General features: G+C 38.5%; 1 protein-coding gene across 2 annotated transcripts in view; it reads left to right on the top strand.

Moving 5' to 3' along the window:
- TBK1 (TANK binding kinase 1) overlaps window positions 1-15,637 on the top strand; it is a 49,180-nt gene that overhangs the window by 14,123 nt on the left and 19,420 nt on the right. For both annotated transcript variants that reach the window (XM_059402549.1, XM_059402548.1), the window contains 4 exons: window positions 827-956; window positions 3,737-3,918; window positions 11,353-11,513; window positions 15,207-15,317. In XM_059402549.1, coding sequence (XP_059258532.1) covers window positions 827-956; window positions 3,737-3,918; window positions 11,353-11,513; window positions 15,207-15,317 — 584 coding nt within the window. The remainder of the gene's footprint in view (window positions 1-826; window positions 957-3,736; window positions 3,919-11,352; window positions 11,514-15,206; window positions 15,318-15,637) is intronic.

Genomic DNA, 15,637 nt, shown 5'->3' with positions numbered 1-15,637 from the left:
TGCCATCTATTTGTTTTTAAGACTAGCACTCCAGGGGCGCCCGGGTGGCTCAGTGGGTTACGCCGCTGCCTTCGGCTCGGGTCATGATCTCAGGGTCCTGGGATCGAGCCCCGCATCAGGCTCTCTGCTCAGTGGGGAGCCTGCTTCCTCCTCTCTCTCTCTGCCTGCCTCTCTGCCTACTTGTGATCTCTCTCTCTGTCAAGTAAATAAATAAAATCTTTAAAAAAAAGACTAGCACTCCAGGGGCACCTGGGTGGCTCAGTGGGCTAAAGTCTCTGCCTTCGGCTCAGGTCATGATCCCAGGGTCCTGGGACGGAGCCCCAAATCGGGTTCTCTGCTCAGCAGGGAGCCTGCTTCCCTTCCTCTCTCTGCCTGCGTCTCTGCCTACTTGTGATCTCTGTCAAATAAATAAAATAAAATCTTAAAAAAAAAAAAAACACTCCATTCCCTGAAGTGGAAGTACTTGTCATGAGAAGAATTTCAAGTGTCTTAAGAGATCTGTTCAAACATTAATGTCCTAAATGTACTATTATGTATTAGAAATTAAAGAAATTTTTAAAGAACCATTATAACAGTGTAGCAGTGATTTTTTTCTATTTCAGATTTAGCCAGCTTTCATCGTGGTTTGATCATCTTTCAAAAACCAATCCAATAGGAATCTAGAAGCTGTTAATCATTATATGAGTATAGTCAATAGGTAGTTAACAAATCCCAGGTAAAGCATTCATAGTGCGTTCATATTCTCCATTTAAGTGAAATCAGATAAGCACTAGCTTATAATAAAAACTTTTATATTGAGTCCCAATCAGTGATTTTTTTTTTCCAGACAACAACAAGACATAAAGTACTTATTATGGAATTTTGTCCATGCGGAAGTTTATACACTGTTTTAGAAGAGCCATCTAATGCCTATGGACTACCAGAGTCTGAATTTTTAATTGTTTTGCGAGATGTGGGTACGTTTATTTATGTGATTTTATAAATATATGTGTATATAGATAGATGTGTGATTTTATAGTTATATGTGTATATAATTTAATGACATAAGGGTTTTTTTTTTTTAAGATTTTATTTGAGAGACAGAAAGAGAGCATGAGTGGTGGGAGGAGTGGGGGGAGGAGCAGACTCCACACTGAGCAGGGAGCCCGATGCTGGGCTCCATCCCAGTATCCTGGGATCATGACTTGAGCCAGAGGCAGATTATTAATGAGCTGAGCCACACACGTGCCCCCATAATTTTTTTTTTTAAAGTAGGCTCCAGACTCAGCATGGAGCCCAACACGGGGCTTGAATTCATGACCCCAAGATAAAGACCCAAGCAAGAATCGAGTCTAACCCTTAACCAACTGAGACACCTAGGTGCTCCTAACGACATAAGAATTGTAAATATATTATTTTTGTATTCAAAACCAAAGATCTTTTTGCAGTACTTTCTTAGATACAACACCTAGAGTGTACATACACAAGGAAAAAATAGATAAGCTGGACTTCATCAACATTAAAAACATTTGTGTTTCAGAGGACAATATTAAGTAAGTGAAAAGACAACCCACAGAATGAGAGAAGTTATTTGCAAATCACATATACGATAAGGAATTTTGATCCTAACAACTTAATCAAAAGACAATGCAATTTTAAAATGGGCAAAAGTAAAAAATAAAAATAAATAAATAAAAATGATAAACATCTTTCCAAAGAAGGTGAACATATATGGCCAATGAGAACATAAAAAGAGAATCAAGATTATTAGTCATTAGGGAAATGCAAATCAGAACTACAGAGTGATACCACTTCATACTCACTAGCATGGCCAAATCAAAAAGATAAAATGGGCACCTGGATGGCTCATTCCATTGAGTGTCCAATTCCTTGGTTTCAGTTCAGATGATGATCTCAGGGTCATGTGATTGAGCCTGGTCTTGGGCTCCTCACTCAGCAGCAAATCTACTTAAGGTCTTCTCCCTCTGCCCCTCCCTCTACTCATAAATGTTCTGTCTCTCTTAATTATTTTTTTAAAAAAAGACAACAAAAACAGGTGTTGGCAAGGATGTGAAAAAGTTGGACCCTAATATATAGGTGTTGGATCGTAAAAAAGTACAGCCACTTGGGAAAATAGTCTAGCAGTTCCTCAAAAGATTAAATAAAGAATTACCATGGGACTTAGCAATTCCAATGCTAGGTATTTCCCTACAAGAATTAAAAACTTGTCCACACAGAAACTTGTCTACCAGTTCCTAATAGCCAAAAATGGAAGTAGCCCAAGTGTCCATCAACTGATGTATAAATAAAATGTCCATTATACATGCAATGACATATTACTCGTTCATGAAAAAGAAAAATGGGGCACTTGACTCACTCAGTCGGTGGAGCATGTGACTCTTGATCTTGGGGTCATGAGTTGGGCCTAGAGCTTACTTAAAAAAAAAGAGAAAGTAGTGATACATGCTATAAAATGGATGCACCTTGAAAAATGATGCTAAGTGAAGGAAACCAGACACAAAGGTCATAATATTTATTATTTTGTTCATATAAAATATCCAGAATAGGCAAATCCATAGAAACAGAAAGCAGATTAGTCATTTCCAGGGGTTTGAGGGGATGGCAGGTATGAGGAGTGACTGCTAACAGGTATGGGGTTTCTTTTTGGCATAATGAAAATGTTCTGAAAATAGTGATGATGGTTGTACACTTTGACTCTTCTAAAAACTACTCAGTTGTATACTTTAAAAGTCTGAATTTAATGATACATGAATTTCATCTCAAAGCTATTAAAAAAAAAGAATATGGCAACCAAAGGGAATAATATCTTCTTGACGAGAAGTGAATCAGTATTTGAGGAATGGGAAAAGTCCATATTTTTTCTTTGATAAAGAAGGCATAAGGTTAGTGGGAATTCTTGAACTTGATAGTGGAAGCAGTGTGGAGACCCTTTAGGTGAGGATAAGATAAGAGAAAAACAATATAAGCTGCAACCCATTTAACCAAGTAGAAGTTATAGATAATTGATGACTTCCTAAGTGTACAGGTAGCCCTGAATTTTCATAATTGATATGAAACCCATTATGATACCCATAAGCTTATTTTTGTATGTTATATTTGGACATTCATCTATCAGCTGTCAAATGTTTCAAACTAGTGTTCAGTGGCAGTGCTTGTCAGTTAGCCAAAACAGATTAATTTCAGCAATGTAGCCCCTTTACCCTTAAAAAAGAAAAAAGGAAAATGACCTTTGAAGAACAGCTTTAAGCATGTAAGAAATATATTCTTATGAAAGCCAATCTGACACTTTGCCTCAATTAATTTTTTACTGTTTTATGTATTGAGTCCAGTTTACTATTTTATGGAATTTTTCTCCAAGCTAAAGAAATAGGAAAGTGTGGTGAAAGATTGTCAATTTCTCAGGAATCATTTTTCTTAAGTTTAGGCACATTACCCACATGTATATAACAGAAGTAATTCAGGAAGTCTTTTTGCTGAAGACCATTTTGTTCCATTTCCTAATAGTATTTAATTAAGAGAGATTGGAGTCTTCCCTAAACCATATTGATCCTTATTCTTAAACTCTGTTTCTCAGACATGAGATACAAAATGTAAACACCATCTGTTATTTCTTTGGTAAAAATGATTTTAGACCAACTTACGGAAAAACATACTGAGTGAATGTGGATGAATTTGATGTGCATACCCATGTACATAGATGCCTACATTATGATTTCCTTTGTTTTATTTTATCAAGTCGGTGGAATGAATCATCTCCGAGAGAATGGCATAGTGCACCGTGATATTAAGCCAGGGAATATCATGCGTGTTATAGGGGAAGATGGACAGTCTGTGTACAAACTCACAGATTTTGGTGCAGCTAGAGAATTAGAAGATGATGAGCAGTTTGTTTCTCTGTATGGCACAGAAGAATATTTGGTAAGTCCTGTATCACTTATTTAAAGCGGAATATGTTGTAAATATAGGTGACTGGTCAACTATAAAATGTCACTAACTTTTACGACAAAAATTAAACTTTTATTCTCGTGTATGGTGTGTAATGAGGGAATTAGATATTGCCATCTAGCGATGCTGTTAATTTTTCTTTTATAACACTCAAGTTCTTTAATTTTTCTAATGCTGTGGATCTATATTAAGAGAAAAAGCTATATATATGTTTTAGAAGCATGTAGCTAGTAAATGCTCCCCTTTTTGGATCACAGCAGTTAATATTATTACAAGTTTGTTATAATGATATCCCTATAGAGCAAATTTTGTTATAATTCTGAAGCAGAAGATTCTATTCAGGGAGGTTGGTTATTGAAAGACAGAAAGGAACATTATAAGAAACAAAAAATGAAATGCTTTTGAAAAGATCTAACTTGAAATGCTAGAAAGCTAGAAAAGTCTGTGTTTCAAACTATGTAAGGTGTGTTTGTATAAAGTTAGTAAGCATTTGAAACACTTAAGAAGGGGTGCCTGGGTGGCTCCGTGGGTTAAGTCTCTGCCTTCAGCTTGGGTCATGATCTCAGGGTCTGGGGATTGAGCCCTGCATCAGGCTTTCTGCTCGGCAGGGGGCCTGCTTCCCCCACCCCAACCCTGCCTGGCTCTCTGCCTACTTGTGATCTCTCTCTGTGTCAAATAAATAAATAAAATCTTAAAAACAAAACAAAACAAAACAAAAAAAAACAAAAAAAAGCCACTGAAGAAAATATACTTAAAAGTAAGTATATTTAATTTTTCAAGGAACCACCATACTGTTTTCCACAGTGGCTGTGCCAGTTTACATTCCCAACAACAGTGCCTGAAGATCCCCTTTTCTTTACATCCTTGCCAGCACTTGTCATTTCTTGTCTTTTTATGCTGGCCATCCTGGCCTGTATGAGGTGGTATCTCATAGGTTTGATTTGCATTTCCCTGATGATGAGTGATGTTGTGCATCTTTCCCTTTGACCACTGGCCATCTGGATGTCTTCTTCAGAAAAATGTCTTTTCAGGTCTTCTGCCCATTTGTTAATTAGATGGTTTATGGTTTTTTGGTTATGAGTTGTATGAGTTCTTCTTTTTTTCTTTTTAATATTTTATTTATTTATTTATTTGTTTGTTTGTTTTAAAGATTCCACCTATTTATTTGACAGATAGAGACCACAAGTAGGCAGAGAGGCAGGTGAGGAGAGAGAGGAAGCAGGCTTTCTGCTCAGGCTCGATCCTGGGACCCCGGGATCATGACCCAAGCCGAAGGCAGAAGCCTAACCCACTGAGCCACCCAGGCACCCAAGATTTTATTTTTAAGTAATCTCTATACCCAACAAGCGGCTTGAACTAACACCCCAAGATCAAGAGTCGCAGACTCCATTGATGAAACCAGCTAGGTGCCCCTGTATGAGTTCTTTATACGTCTTGGATATTAACCCCTTCCCAGAGATACCATTTGCACATATCTTCACCCATTTAGTAGGTTGCCTTTTTTGCCTTTTTTGTTTCATTGATGGTTTCCTTTGCTGTGCAAAAGCTTTTCATTTTGGTGTAGTCCCAGTAGTTTATTTTTGCTTTCATTTTCTTTGCCTGTGGTAACTACACATACAGTACTGAGCTTTGTGTAATGTATAGAATTTTGTTTGTTTGTTGGTTGGTTTTTAAAAAGACTTTTTTAATTTAGAATTTTTTTTATATTTATTTATTTGATAGAGATCACAAGTGGACAGAGAGAGAGGGAAGCAGCAGGCTCCTGCTGAGCAGAGAGCCTGGTGTGGGGCTCGATTCCAGGACCCTGAGACCATGACCTGAGCTGAAGGCAGAGGCTTTAACCCACTGAGCAACCCATGCACCCCTAATCATTTTTTTATTTTATTTATTTATTTATTTACTTATTTATTTATTTATTTTAAGATTTTATTTATTTATTTGACAGACAGATCACAAGTAGGCAGAGAAAGAGGAGGAAGCAGGCTCCCTGCTGAGCAGAGAGCCCATGCGGGACTCGATCCCAGGACCCTGGGATCACGACCTGAGCCGAAGGCAGAGGCCTCAACCCACTGAGCCACCCAGGCGCCCCTAGAATTATTTTTTTAAAGTAGGCTTCCCACCCAGTGTGGGGCTCAAACTCACAACCCTGAGATCAAGAGTTGCATGCTCTATCCACTGAGCCACCCAAGCGCCCCTGTAATTATTAATCACTGTGTTACATACCTGAAACCAATGTAACTTGTATGTCAACCATATTTCATTAACAAAAATTTAAAGTAAGTAATAAGTACATTTAACATGTAATCAGGAAGTTTATAATAAAAAACTATCACTAATTGCTTCTGGCTCAGGACTTTATCTTTAAAGTCTTAAAGGGCACTGCAGTGGCTCAGTTGGTAGAGCATCTGACTCTTGATCTCATGGTCATGAATTTGAGTCCCAAGTTGGATATAGAGATTACTTTAAAAAAAAAAAGAAAGAAAGAAAGAAAGTAAGTCTCGGATTCTGACTTCTTTCCAGTTGGCTTCTGCTGTTGTAAACTTATACCATGAAGAATAAAGTATAGCTGCCCCATAGCTTTATTCAGATTATTCTAAGTCTAGTGTGAATGAAGGTATCTTAAATTGTTCTGTTAAATAAATAAATAAATATTGTTCTGTTAACAGTATATAACCCCAAATTAGTCTGTACTTATATTTTGATAATCTTTTAATAAGAATACCCAAAATGGATTATATTCATCCAACAAATATGTATGGGGTGCCTACTGTGTGCCAGGCACTACTGGAGGCCCTGGAGCTTCCATGGTGAACAAGATGCATGAGATTCCTGGGTTGGAGTTGGAGTTATAAGCAGAAGCTAGCCAGAACATACAGCCTAGTGGTTTCAACTCCATATGATCGCTCCCTTTTTATAATAAATGTTTTGCAATGTTCCCTTCAGTATCTTGAAATGAAATGCTTAAATATAATCAACCTGTATGCCTAATTAAGAAAATGACCTAATATCTTAATAATATTATATGGGAAAATAAAATCATATTTAATATGTGGAAGTTTAGGAACAGCTTCACTAGCAGACATTAAAAAATCTGATGCTTGCACTTGTGTGCATTACCACTTCCAGTGCAAGTACAGTGATCACTTGCGTGTTCTGTTAATGAGTCACACATCACAAGTGGTGGTGTTGGCACTGGCATGATTTTCCAAAGCAGTGAGTAACTCTTCATGGTTTCTAACTAAACAAAGTAGGTTGACATAGAGCTGCATTCTTGTAGCTACAAAAATACTCTGTGTACAAATATATTTTATATTTATATATCAGATGGAATGATAGACTTCTCACCTATACAAGTTATCTGGCAGGATATTCAGAAGTCATGCTGTAGGGGCACCTGGCTGGCCCAGTCAGTACAGGGTGGGACTCTTGATCTCAGGGTTGTGAGTTTGAGTTCCACGTTGGACATAGAGATGACAAAAGTCATGCTGGATATCAGAAGCTTATTTTTCAGAACTATTCCCTGTTAAGCAGGATGTCTTTCATCTCTGATCTCTGCCTACTCAATAGCAGTAGCTCTTCCCATTTACCATGGAAAGCAAAACAGCCATTCCTTACCAGCCTTTATGAGGTTGACCACCCATTACCAACTATTACTCTTTCACTTAGCCTTCCAGGACCAGAGTTTAGCTTTTGCTTTTTAACAAACTTAAAATGGAAAGAACACACCATTAGCTTAACTGCAGTTCATGTTGAACACCAGGCTGAAATTTTGCTCTAATCTATTTTCTGTTCCATACTATGCCCAGCCCTGTTTTCAAATACAGTATACCAGAAATTATTAAAAGAGTTCAGTAAGGGGCACCTGGGTGGCTTAGTGGGTTAAGGCCTCTGCCTTCGACTCAGGGCATGATCCCAGGGTCCTGGGATTGAGCCCTGCATCGGTCTCTCTACTCAGCAGGGAGCCTGCTTCCTCCTCTCTCTGCCTCCTTGTGATCTCTGTCTGTCCAATAAATAAGTAAAATCTTTAAAAAAAAGAAAAGAGGGGGCACCTGGGTGGCTCAGTGGATTAAAGCCTCTGCCTTCGGCTCGGGTCATGATCCCAGGGTCCTGGGATCGAGCCCCACATTGGGCTCTCTGCTCAGCGGGGAACCTGCTTCTTCCTCTCTCTCTGCCTACTTGTGATCTCTGTCTGTCAAATAAATAAGTAAAATCTTTAAAAAAAGAAAAGAGTTAAATAAAAGCCTGAAGCTCAGCAACCTAGAAATATTTATATATGTGTGTGTGTATTATTTTTTTTTAAGATTTTATTTATTTATTTGACAGATAGAATTAGAAGCAGGCAGGCAGAAGGGGTGGGGAAGCAGGTTCCCTGCTGAGCTGAGAGGATCCTGGATCATGACCTGAGCTGAAGTCAGAGGCTTAACCCACTGAGCCACCCAGATGCCCCACAGAAATACTTACATTTAAATGAAAAAATTTCTCGGGCGCCTGGGTGGCTCAATGGGTTAAACCGCTGCCTTCGGCTCAGGTCATGATCTCAGGGTCCTGGGATCAAGTCCCGCATCGGGCTCTCTGCTCAGCGGGGAGCCTGCTTCCTCCTCTCTCTCTCTGCCTGCGTCTCTGCCTGCTTGTGATCTCTCTCTGTCAAATAAATAAATAAAATCTTTTAAATAAATAAATAAATAAATAAATAAATGAAAAAATTTCTCATTCTGGAATTCCCAGGCCAGATGTTTAATCTCCCACCAGACTTTGTTTGTGAAAGTCCAAAGAAAACGTCAACATTCATTCTTCCATTTTTAATATGATGGATATTTTAATAATATAAAATGAGAGTTTTATAGTAGGTTTATTCTTATGTTCCTATTCCAAGTGTGGAAGGCCAGGCCCAGTAATACCATACCCTCCAGAAACACAAGTCTTACTTTCAGGAGAGAACCAGTGAACACAGATACATCTAACCACTCTGTATTAAGCCAGTATCATTCAGTCACTCTGCAGGGAATTATACCAGTTAGGTAGTGTATTATTGCACCTTTTGGGGAGATTCCCCCTTTGTCTTCTTTTAGAATCGCTGTATCTACTCCTCGTGTGCTAGAGGATTATCAGGCATATCCAGGTACTCTGTTCACAGCCCATTTATACACTAAGTACCATCTATTAGGTCAAAGGTCTGGCTAGCACTTCTAAGGACAGTAGTTTATGTGCTACACCATAAAACAGCAAAACTACTTGTACCCCATATGTCTGGTAGGCATAAGTTTGGACACTCAATTCAAACCCCTCATGCTTATCACCTCTTTTGATTTTGCATTAAAATCTATTTCACAGGCACCTGGGTGGCTCTGTTGGTTAAGCAACTGCCTTCCACTCAGGTCTCTGTTGGTTAAGCAACTGCCTTCCATTCAGGTCATGATCAAGTCCCGCATCAGGCTCCCTGCTTGGCAGGAAGTCTGCTTCTCGCTCTGATCTTCCTCTCTCATGCTCTCTCTCTCTCTCTCTCATTCTGTCTCAAATAAATAAAATCTTAAAAAAAATAAAGGGTATTTCCCGAAAGAGTATCCCCCATCCCCATCTCCCACCCCTCCCATACACCACACACAAAATCCAGGGATTGTGACCCTTTGGGAGTCAGATTCATAGATTGTGTTATTTAGAAACACCCTCCTAGTAGTGCCATTTGCATTGGTTCCCAGGCCCTTGGGCCACAGCCACATATCACAGTGTCATAAGGCATTTGTTCTGATTTGGATGATCAGATCTTTGGTCAACTCTGCTCTACTTTGGTCCATAATAATACACTCTTGTAGCTTTATCTTTCCAGAATCTTAAAGTTCTAATGCGTCACTTCTGTGAAGGCAAGTATCAAGAGGCAAAGCATGTATGACTCCTGGTTATACTCTGCAGGGCTTAATGTCCACCAGAATCTCTGTCTGGATCTGTAAGCTCCTAAGCCATGTCTTCTAAGATTTGTCTCTACTCCAGAACTCTCATATAGTGTCTCCTGGGCTTAAAGTCATGTGTTCAACATCAGACCAGCTACTTGTCTGGGTTGCTCCATCCCAGTCAACCCAGTCAGGCTAGTCTGTGAAATCATTGTAGAAAATTTTATTTTTATCTCAGAGTCCATCTGACTTGCTCTGATGGACTGCATGTCAGGGACGAGGAAAAAGAATCAAGGCTGCCTGAAAGGTTTGGGGTATAAGCAACTGGGTAGATGATGGTACTGGTTACTTAAGAAGGTAAAGATTAGAAGGAAACCAGTTTGAGAGTGAGACCAAGAGTCTATTTTAGATATGTGAAGTTTGAGCTACTTTTTAGATATTAGAGAAAAACAGTAGAATATATGAATCTGGAGCTCAGGGTGGGAGATAGTTTTGGGAGTTAAAGTATTAGATAAGGGGCACCCGGGTGACTCAGTCGGTTAAGCATCTGCCTTCTGCTCAGGTCATGAGCCCGGGGTCCTGGGATTAAGCCCCCATATTGGGCTCCATGCTCAGCAGGAGCCTGCTTCTTGTGACTGCCACTCTACTCTGCCTACTTGTGCTGTCTCTCTCTCTCTCTGAAATAAATAAATAAAATCTTAGAGTATATAAATAATATTAAATGCCATAGGCCTAAATAGGAGATGAGGAAATAAGACAGTTATAAATGTAAACAGCTATTTTGAGAAGTTTTACTATGATGGGAAGCAGAAAATTGGGTCATATGTAGAAAGGGTGGTGGGGTCAGTTTAGGGCTTTTTAAAAAAAAGGGGGGGATTCTAGGGGCGCCTGGGTGGCTCTTGATTTCAGCTAAGGTCATGATCTCAGGATCGCAAGATCAAGTCATGCATCAGGCTCTGCGCTGGGTGTGGAGCCTGCTTACGATTCTCTCCCCTACTCCTTCTACCGCCACCCCCTTCCAAAAAGAGAAGGAAAATGGGAGATCTTAAAGCATGTATGTAAGCTGAAAGGAATGATCCAGTAGGGGGAAATTGATACTTATAATAAAAGGGTTAATTGCAGGAGCTGATTTCTGGAATTGGTGAGTCTCAATAGGGTAGGTTCCACAGCACAGATGGAAAAGTTAGCCCTTGACAGGAGCAGTTCCATCATAACTGGAAAGTAGGCCTGGAGTCTGGACACAGATTCAGATAGGTTGGTATTTGATAAAAGGCATAGGGAGAATTGATCTCTGATTGCTTCCATTTCCTCGCTGAAGTATGAAGTGAGGTTTCAAAATTGAGAGTCAAGGATAGTTTGGAGGCTTGAGGAGGGAAAAGAAAACATGAAATTGTCTTTTTTAGATTGGGAAAGTGAAATTATAAGGAAAATATGGTGGAATTTGTAGGTGTTATTGATTACCCATTTGTGTGTAATGTATTACTATAGAACACAAGTTCGTTTCTTCATCCTTTTTTTAAAGCATCCTGATATGTATGAGAGAGCAGTACTGAGAAAAGATCATCAGAAGAAGTATGGAGCAACAGTTGATCTTTGGAGCATTGGGGTAACATTTTACCATGCAGCTACTGGATCCCTGCCATTTAGACCATTTGAAGGGCCACGTAGGAATAAGGAAGTGATGTAAGTGGTTTCTCTAAAATTCAAAACAATTTTAAAAATGTATTTCTGTCTTTGTGTCATCATACTTTGGGGTGTATACTAATCAATATTGATTTTAGCCATCATTTCTGATGTATTAATCTATTTTGTTTTGAATAAGAATACAGCTTTATAAAATATATAGGCATAATTTTTCATATTGTGTTTAAGTATCTTATATACAAAGTGTAAATGGCATCAGCCTTTGGTCCATTATTAAAAATAACCTGCTTTCTGGAGTCTATTTCAGCACACCGTTTATTTCTCTTTGTGTACTACTTCTATAGAAGTACTATACTACTTTTTCATTTATATAACTGAAAAAAAAAATAGTATTTCTGTTAAAACCATTAGATCTAAAACCAGATCTAAAAGAAATAAAATTTTAAAAACAGCGCACCTGGGTGGCACAGTCGTTAAGCCTCTGCCTTTGGCTCAGGTCATGATCCCAGGGTCCTGGGATCGAGCCTTGCATCAGGCTCCCTGCTCGGTGCGTTGCCTGCTTCTCCCTCTCCCACTCACCCTGCTTGTGTTCCCTCTCTAGCTCTCTCTGTCAACTAAATAAATAAAATCTTTTAAAAAATGAAATTTAAAAAGAAAATTTTTAAAAAGAAAGAAAAAAATTTTTACCCTGAACTGATCTGATTTTTTTTTACCATTTCAGAAATAACATTTAATATACATATATAACATTTAATAAGTTTTTTTCTGTGTGGTTTCGGTCAAAGACAATGTATTTTACTAGTACATTATACCTTTATGTACTGCCATAATTAATGGGAAATAGTTACTGTGTATAAAATCACTGTTGTAAACCAAATAAAGGAGAAAAAGAGAGGTGCCTGGGTAGTGTCGGCCTTCTACTCAGGGGATTAAGGGTCTGCCTTTGGCTCAGGTCATGATCCTGGGATCGAGCCCCACATCGGGCTCCTTGCTCAGCGGGGAGCCTGCTTCTCCCTCTTCCTCTGCCCCTTTACCCCAACCTCCACCCTCTGTGCTCTCTCTGCTTTCTCTCTTAAGCTCCCTCTCTCAAATAAAATTTTAAAAAGTAAAAAGAAGGAAAGAGATGGAATTCTAGATATGAATTTTTTTTTAAAGATCTTATTTATTTGACAGAGGGAGAGAGAGAAGCAAGCAGGGTGAGCAGCAAGCAAAGGGAGAGGGAGAAGCAGGCTCCCAATCCCAGGACCCCAAGATCATGACCCGAGCTGAAGGCAGATGTTTAACTGACTGAGCCACCCAGGCACGCTTAGATGTAAAATTTTTTATAAACATCTGTACACCAATCATATATCTTTTTATCATAAAAGAAATTAGTGAATGAGCCTGTGTTGTGAGAAGTAGCTAATCTGTGTACACATAAAACTATAAGGTTATAAATGTTGTTTAGAGCATGTTCTGGGATAGTAACTCACTGACATCCCAGTGTGTCCAATCATTCTTTAGATCTTAACATTTCTCAGACCTTTGTATTTACCCCTGCATTTTGTAAGCAAACATGACTTCAGTAATCACAACTATAAAAATATGATCTTTCATCTAATCTTACTTTAGGAAATCGAGAGAGAAGGATATTTTTCTGTTTGTTGATTTGAGGAAGTAAAACCAGCTGATGCAATGACTTTTGCTAAAAGCTGGCTATCTAAATGTTTTCAGCAAGAACAGTCTGCATATTCATGGAAGGAAGACATCCATTACTGTACTGATGATTTTGGTATAACGTTATTTTGAGCCTGCTTTGTAGCAGTCCCCATTTTATAAAATCTCTTCATTAATGAAGGCTGAGAGTCAATTTGTGTTTTTCTCATTAAACGTAAATTGTACCTAACAGTTTAATCATGTTTTTGTCACACCTACACTTTAAAGCTTTTGCACATTTCTTGCTGCCCTAAAAATGGTTTAAATAAAAACATGATGCTCCCTAAGGAAGGAAACATGTGACTCATCAGCAGCTAGGAATACCCGATAATTTTGTCATCATGTGCACAGATATACCATTAGAAGAATTTCTTTCTTTTTTTTTTTTTAAGATTTTATTTATTTATTTGACAGACAGATCACAAGTAGGCAGAGAGGCAGGCAGAGAGAGAGAGAGGAGGAAGCAGGCTCCCCGCGGAGCAGAGAGCCCGACATGGGGCTCAATCCCAGGACCCTGGGATCGTGACTCGAGCTGAAGGCAGAGGTTTCAACCCACTGAGCCACCCAGGCACCCCAGAAGAATTTATTTCTTTATATGCACAGATTTTCATGAACACTGATAATGTTCTGAGGTGCTTGAAATAGTAATAAAGACTGTTTTACTATTGAAGGATGCTTTTGTTTCACATTATAGCAGTGTCATTCCCTCAGCCTATCATTTACATTTTATTAGTGTATTTACTTAGGCGTCTTAGCAAAATTAGTAAAGCTTTTCCAAATATTTTAAGGGTTCTGCCATCATTCTCTTCACTTCTTTTTTGCATTAATCTCACATATCTCTACTTATTCTTCCACAGTCAGATCTTTCTCATATGAATGCAACTTACTTTTCACATTAAATTCCTTCTGTGAAAACTATGTTAAGGCAAAACTCCTGCTGCCTCTCCTGTAGAAGCAGCAAGTGGTCCAAATCAGCGGTACCTGGTGTCTTGTGCTTTTTTAGAGAATATATTGATACGCTCAGAGCACATGAAACAAACAAATAAAAAATTGTGCTAGAAAGGTGCCTGGTGGCTCAGTCAGTTGAGTGTCTGCCTTTGGCACACGTCATGATCTCAGGGTCCTGGGATCAAGCCCCACTTCGAGGCTCCCCTGCTCAGCATGCAGTCTGCTCCCTCTGACCCTCCCCCATCTCGTGCTCTCTCTCTCTCTCTCTGTCAAATAAAAAAGTATTTTTAAAAAAATATGCTAGAAACAATGTCTATAAACTTATGTAAGACTGCTGTATTATGTCTTGCATTTTCATCTGGAGGAAAGTATTTTTGAAAGCATGGAACCCTTCTTTCTCTCCCACTCTCAGGTTTTGTTTAGAAAAGTGCTGAAACCTGCCAGGCTGCTCTCATTGACTTCCCCCATCTTTATGGTATTCTTTTGCTTCCCCCTCCAGCTCTTTCTCTAGGCCATCTTTATTTTTATCACCTACCTCAAGGATCCAGTTAAATTTGGCCTTTAATTTTGGCACACACGCCTATTGTATGTGTTAATATTTTTTCAATTTGCAAAGAATGTTTGTGATACTGTGCTGTGTATAGTGTTGTCTTCTTTTAAAAGGAAAAAATTCTACTGTTCATTCTGCGGTAATTTCATAGTCCAGTTGACTGCCTTTGGATAATATGGGTAAAAGGGATTTTTATGGCCTAGAAACATTCTGTAACATAACTTTTTTGTGTTTGCTCGATTTTTTCAGATGGAAAAATTAATATTTTTGTTGTGAACATCAAGATCTGTTATATGGCACTCTGAGATCCCAATGAAAATTAATTATGGCATATATAAAATAATCGTACAACCACTATTCTACTTCAGTCAGTCAGATTCAAAGTATTTTGATTGTTTTATGGATCCTGTGAACATCAATCACAAAGTTTCGTCTAGTAGATAATTGTAGGTGCAACTGAGGAAATATTTTTGCAAAGCTCATTGATATACTATGAAATAATAAACTACTTATTTTATTCTGCATTTATTCCTCCCAAGGTATAAAATAATTACCGGAAAGCCTTCTGGTGCAATATCTGGCGTACAGAAAGCAGAAAATGGACCAATCGACTGGAGTGGAGACATGCCTATTTCTTGTAGTCTTTCTCGGTCAGTATGGTGTATCCAGTTCTCTTTTGCACTTTGATGTTTGAGATCTTTGTTGACTAAAATTGCAAATACTCAGTGTGGTTTGGTTTGCGTTTTTTTTAAGATGTTACTATGTTTTAGGCATACTTTGAAGTGTGGTGTTTGTCTTTGTGGCAATGTAAAGATTTATAGATGTATATAAATAGTTTTATCAGATCTCTGTTAGGATACAGGGCAAACATTTTTGATATTGCTAATCACTAGTCTTAGAATTCTGTCCAATGTAGAAATTTCGCTTAGGACCTTGGTATATTTTGTACTGACCATCCATATGGACAGAC

This window comes from Mustela nigripes, chromosome 6 (genome assembly GCF_022355385.1).
Source record: "Mustela nigripes isolate SB6536 chromosome 6, MUSNIG.SB6536, whole genome shotgun sequence".
Taxonomy (NCBI): domain Eukaryota; kingdom Metazoa; phylum Chordata; class Mammalia; order Carnivora; family Mustelidae; genus Mustela; species Mustela nigripes.
This window is presented reverse-complemented; position numbering and strand designations above follow the sequence as displayed.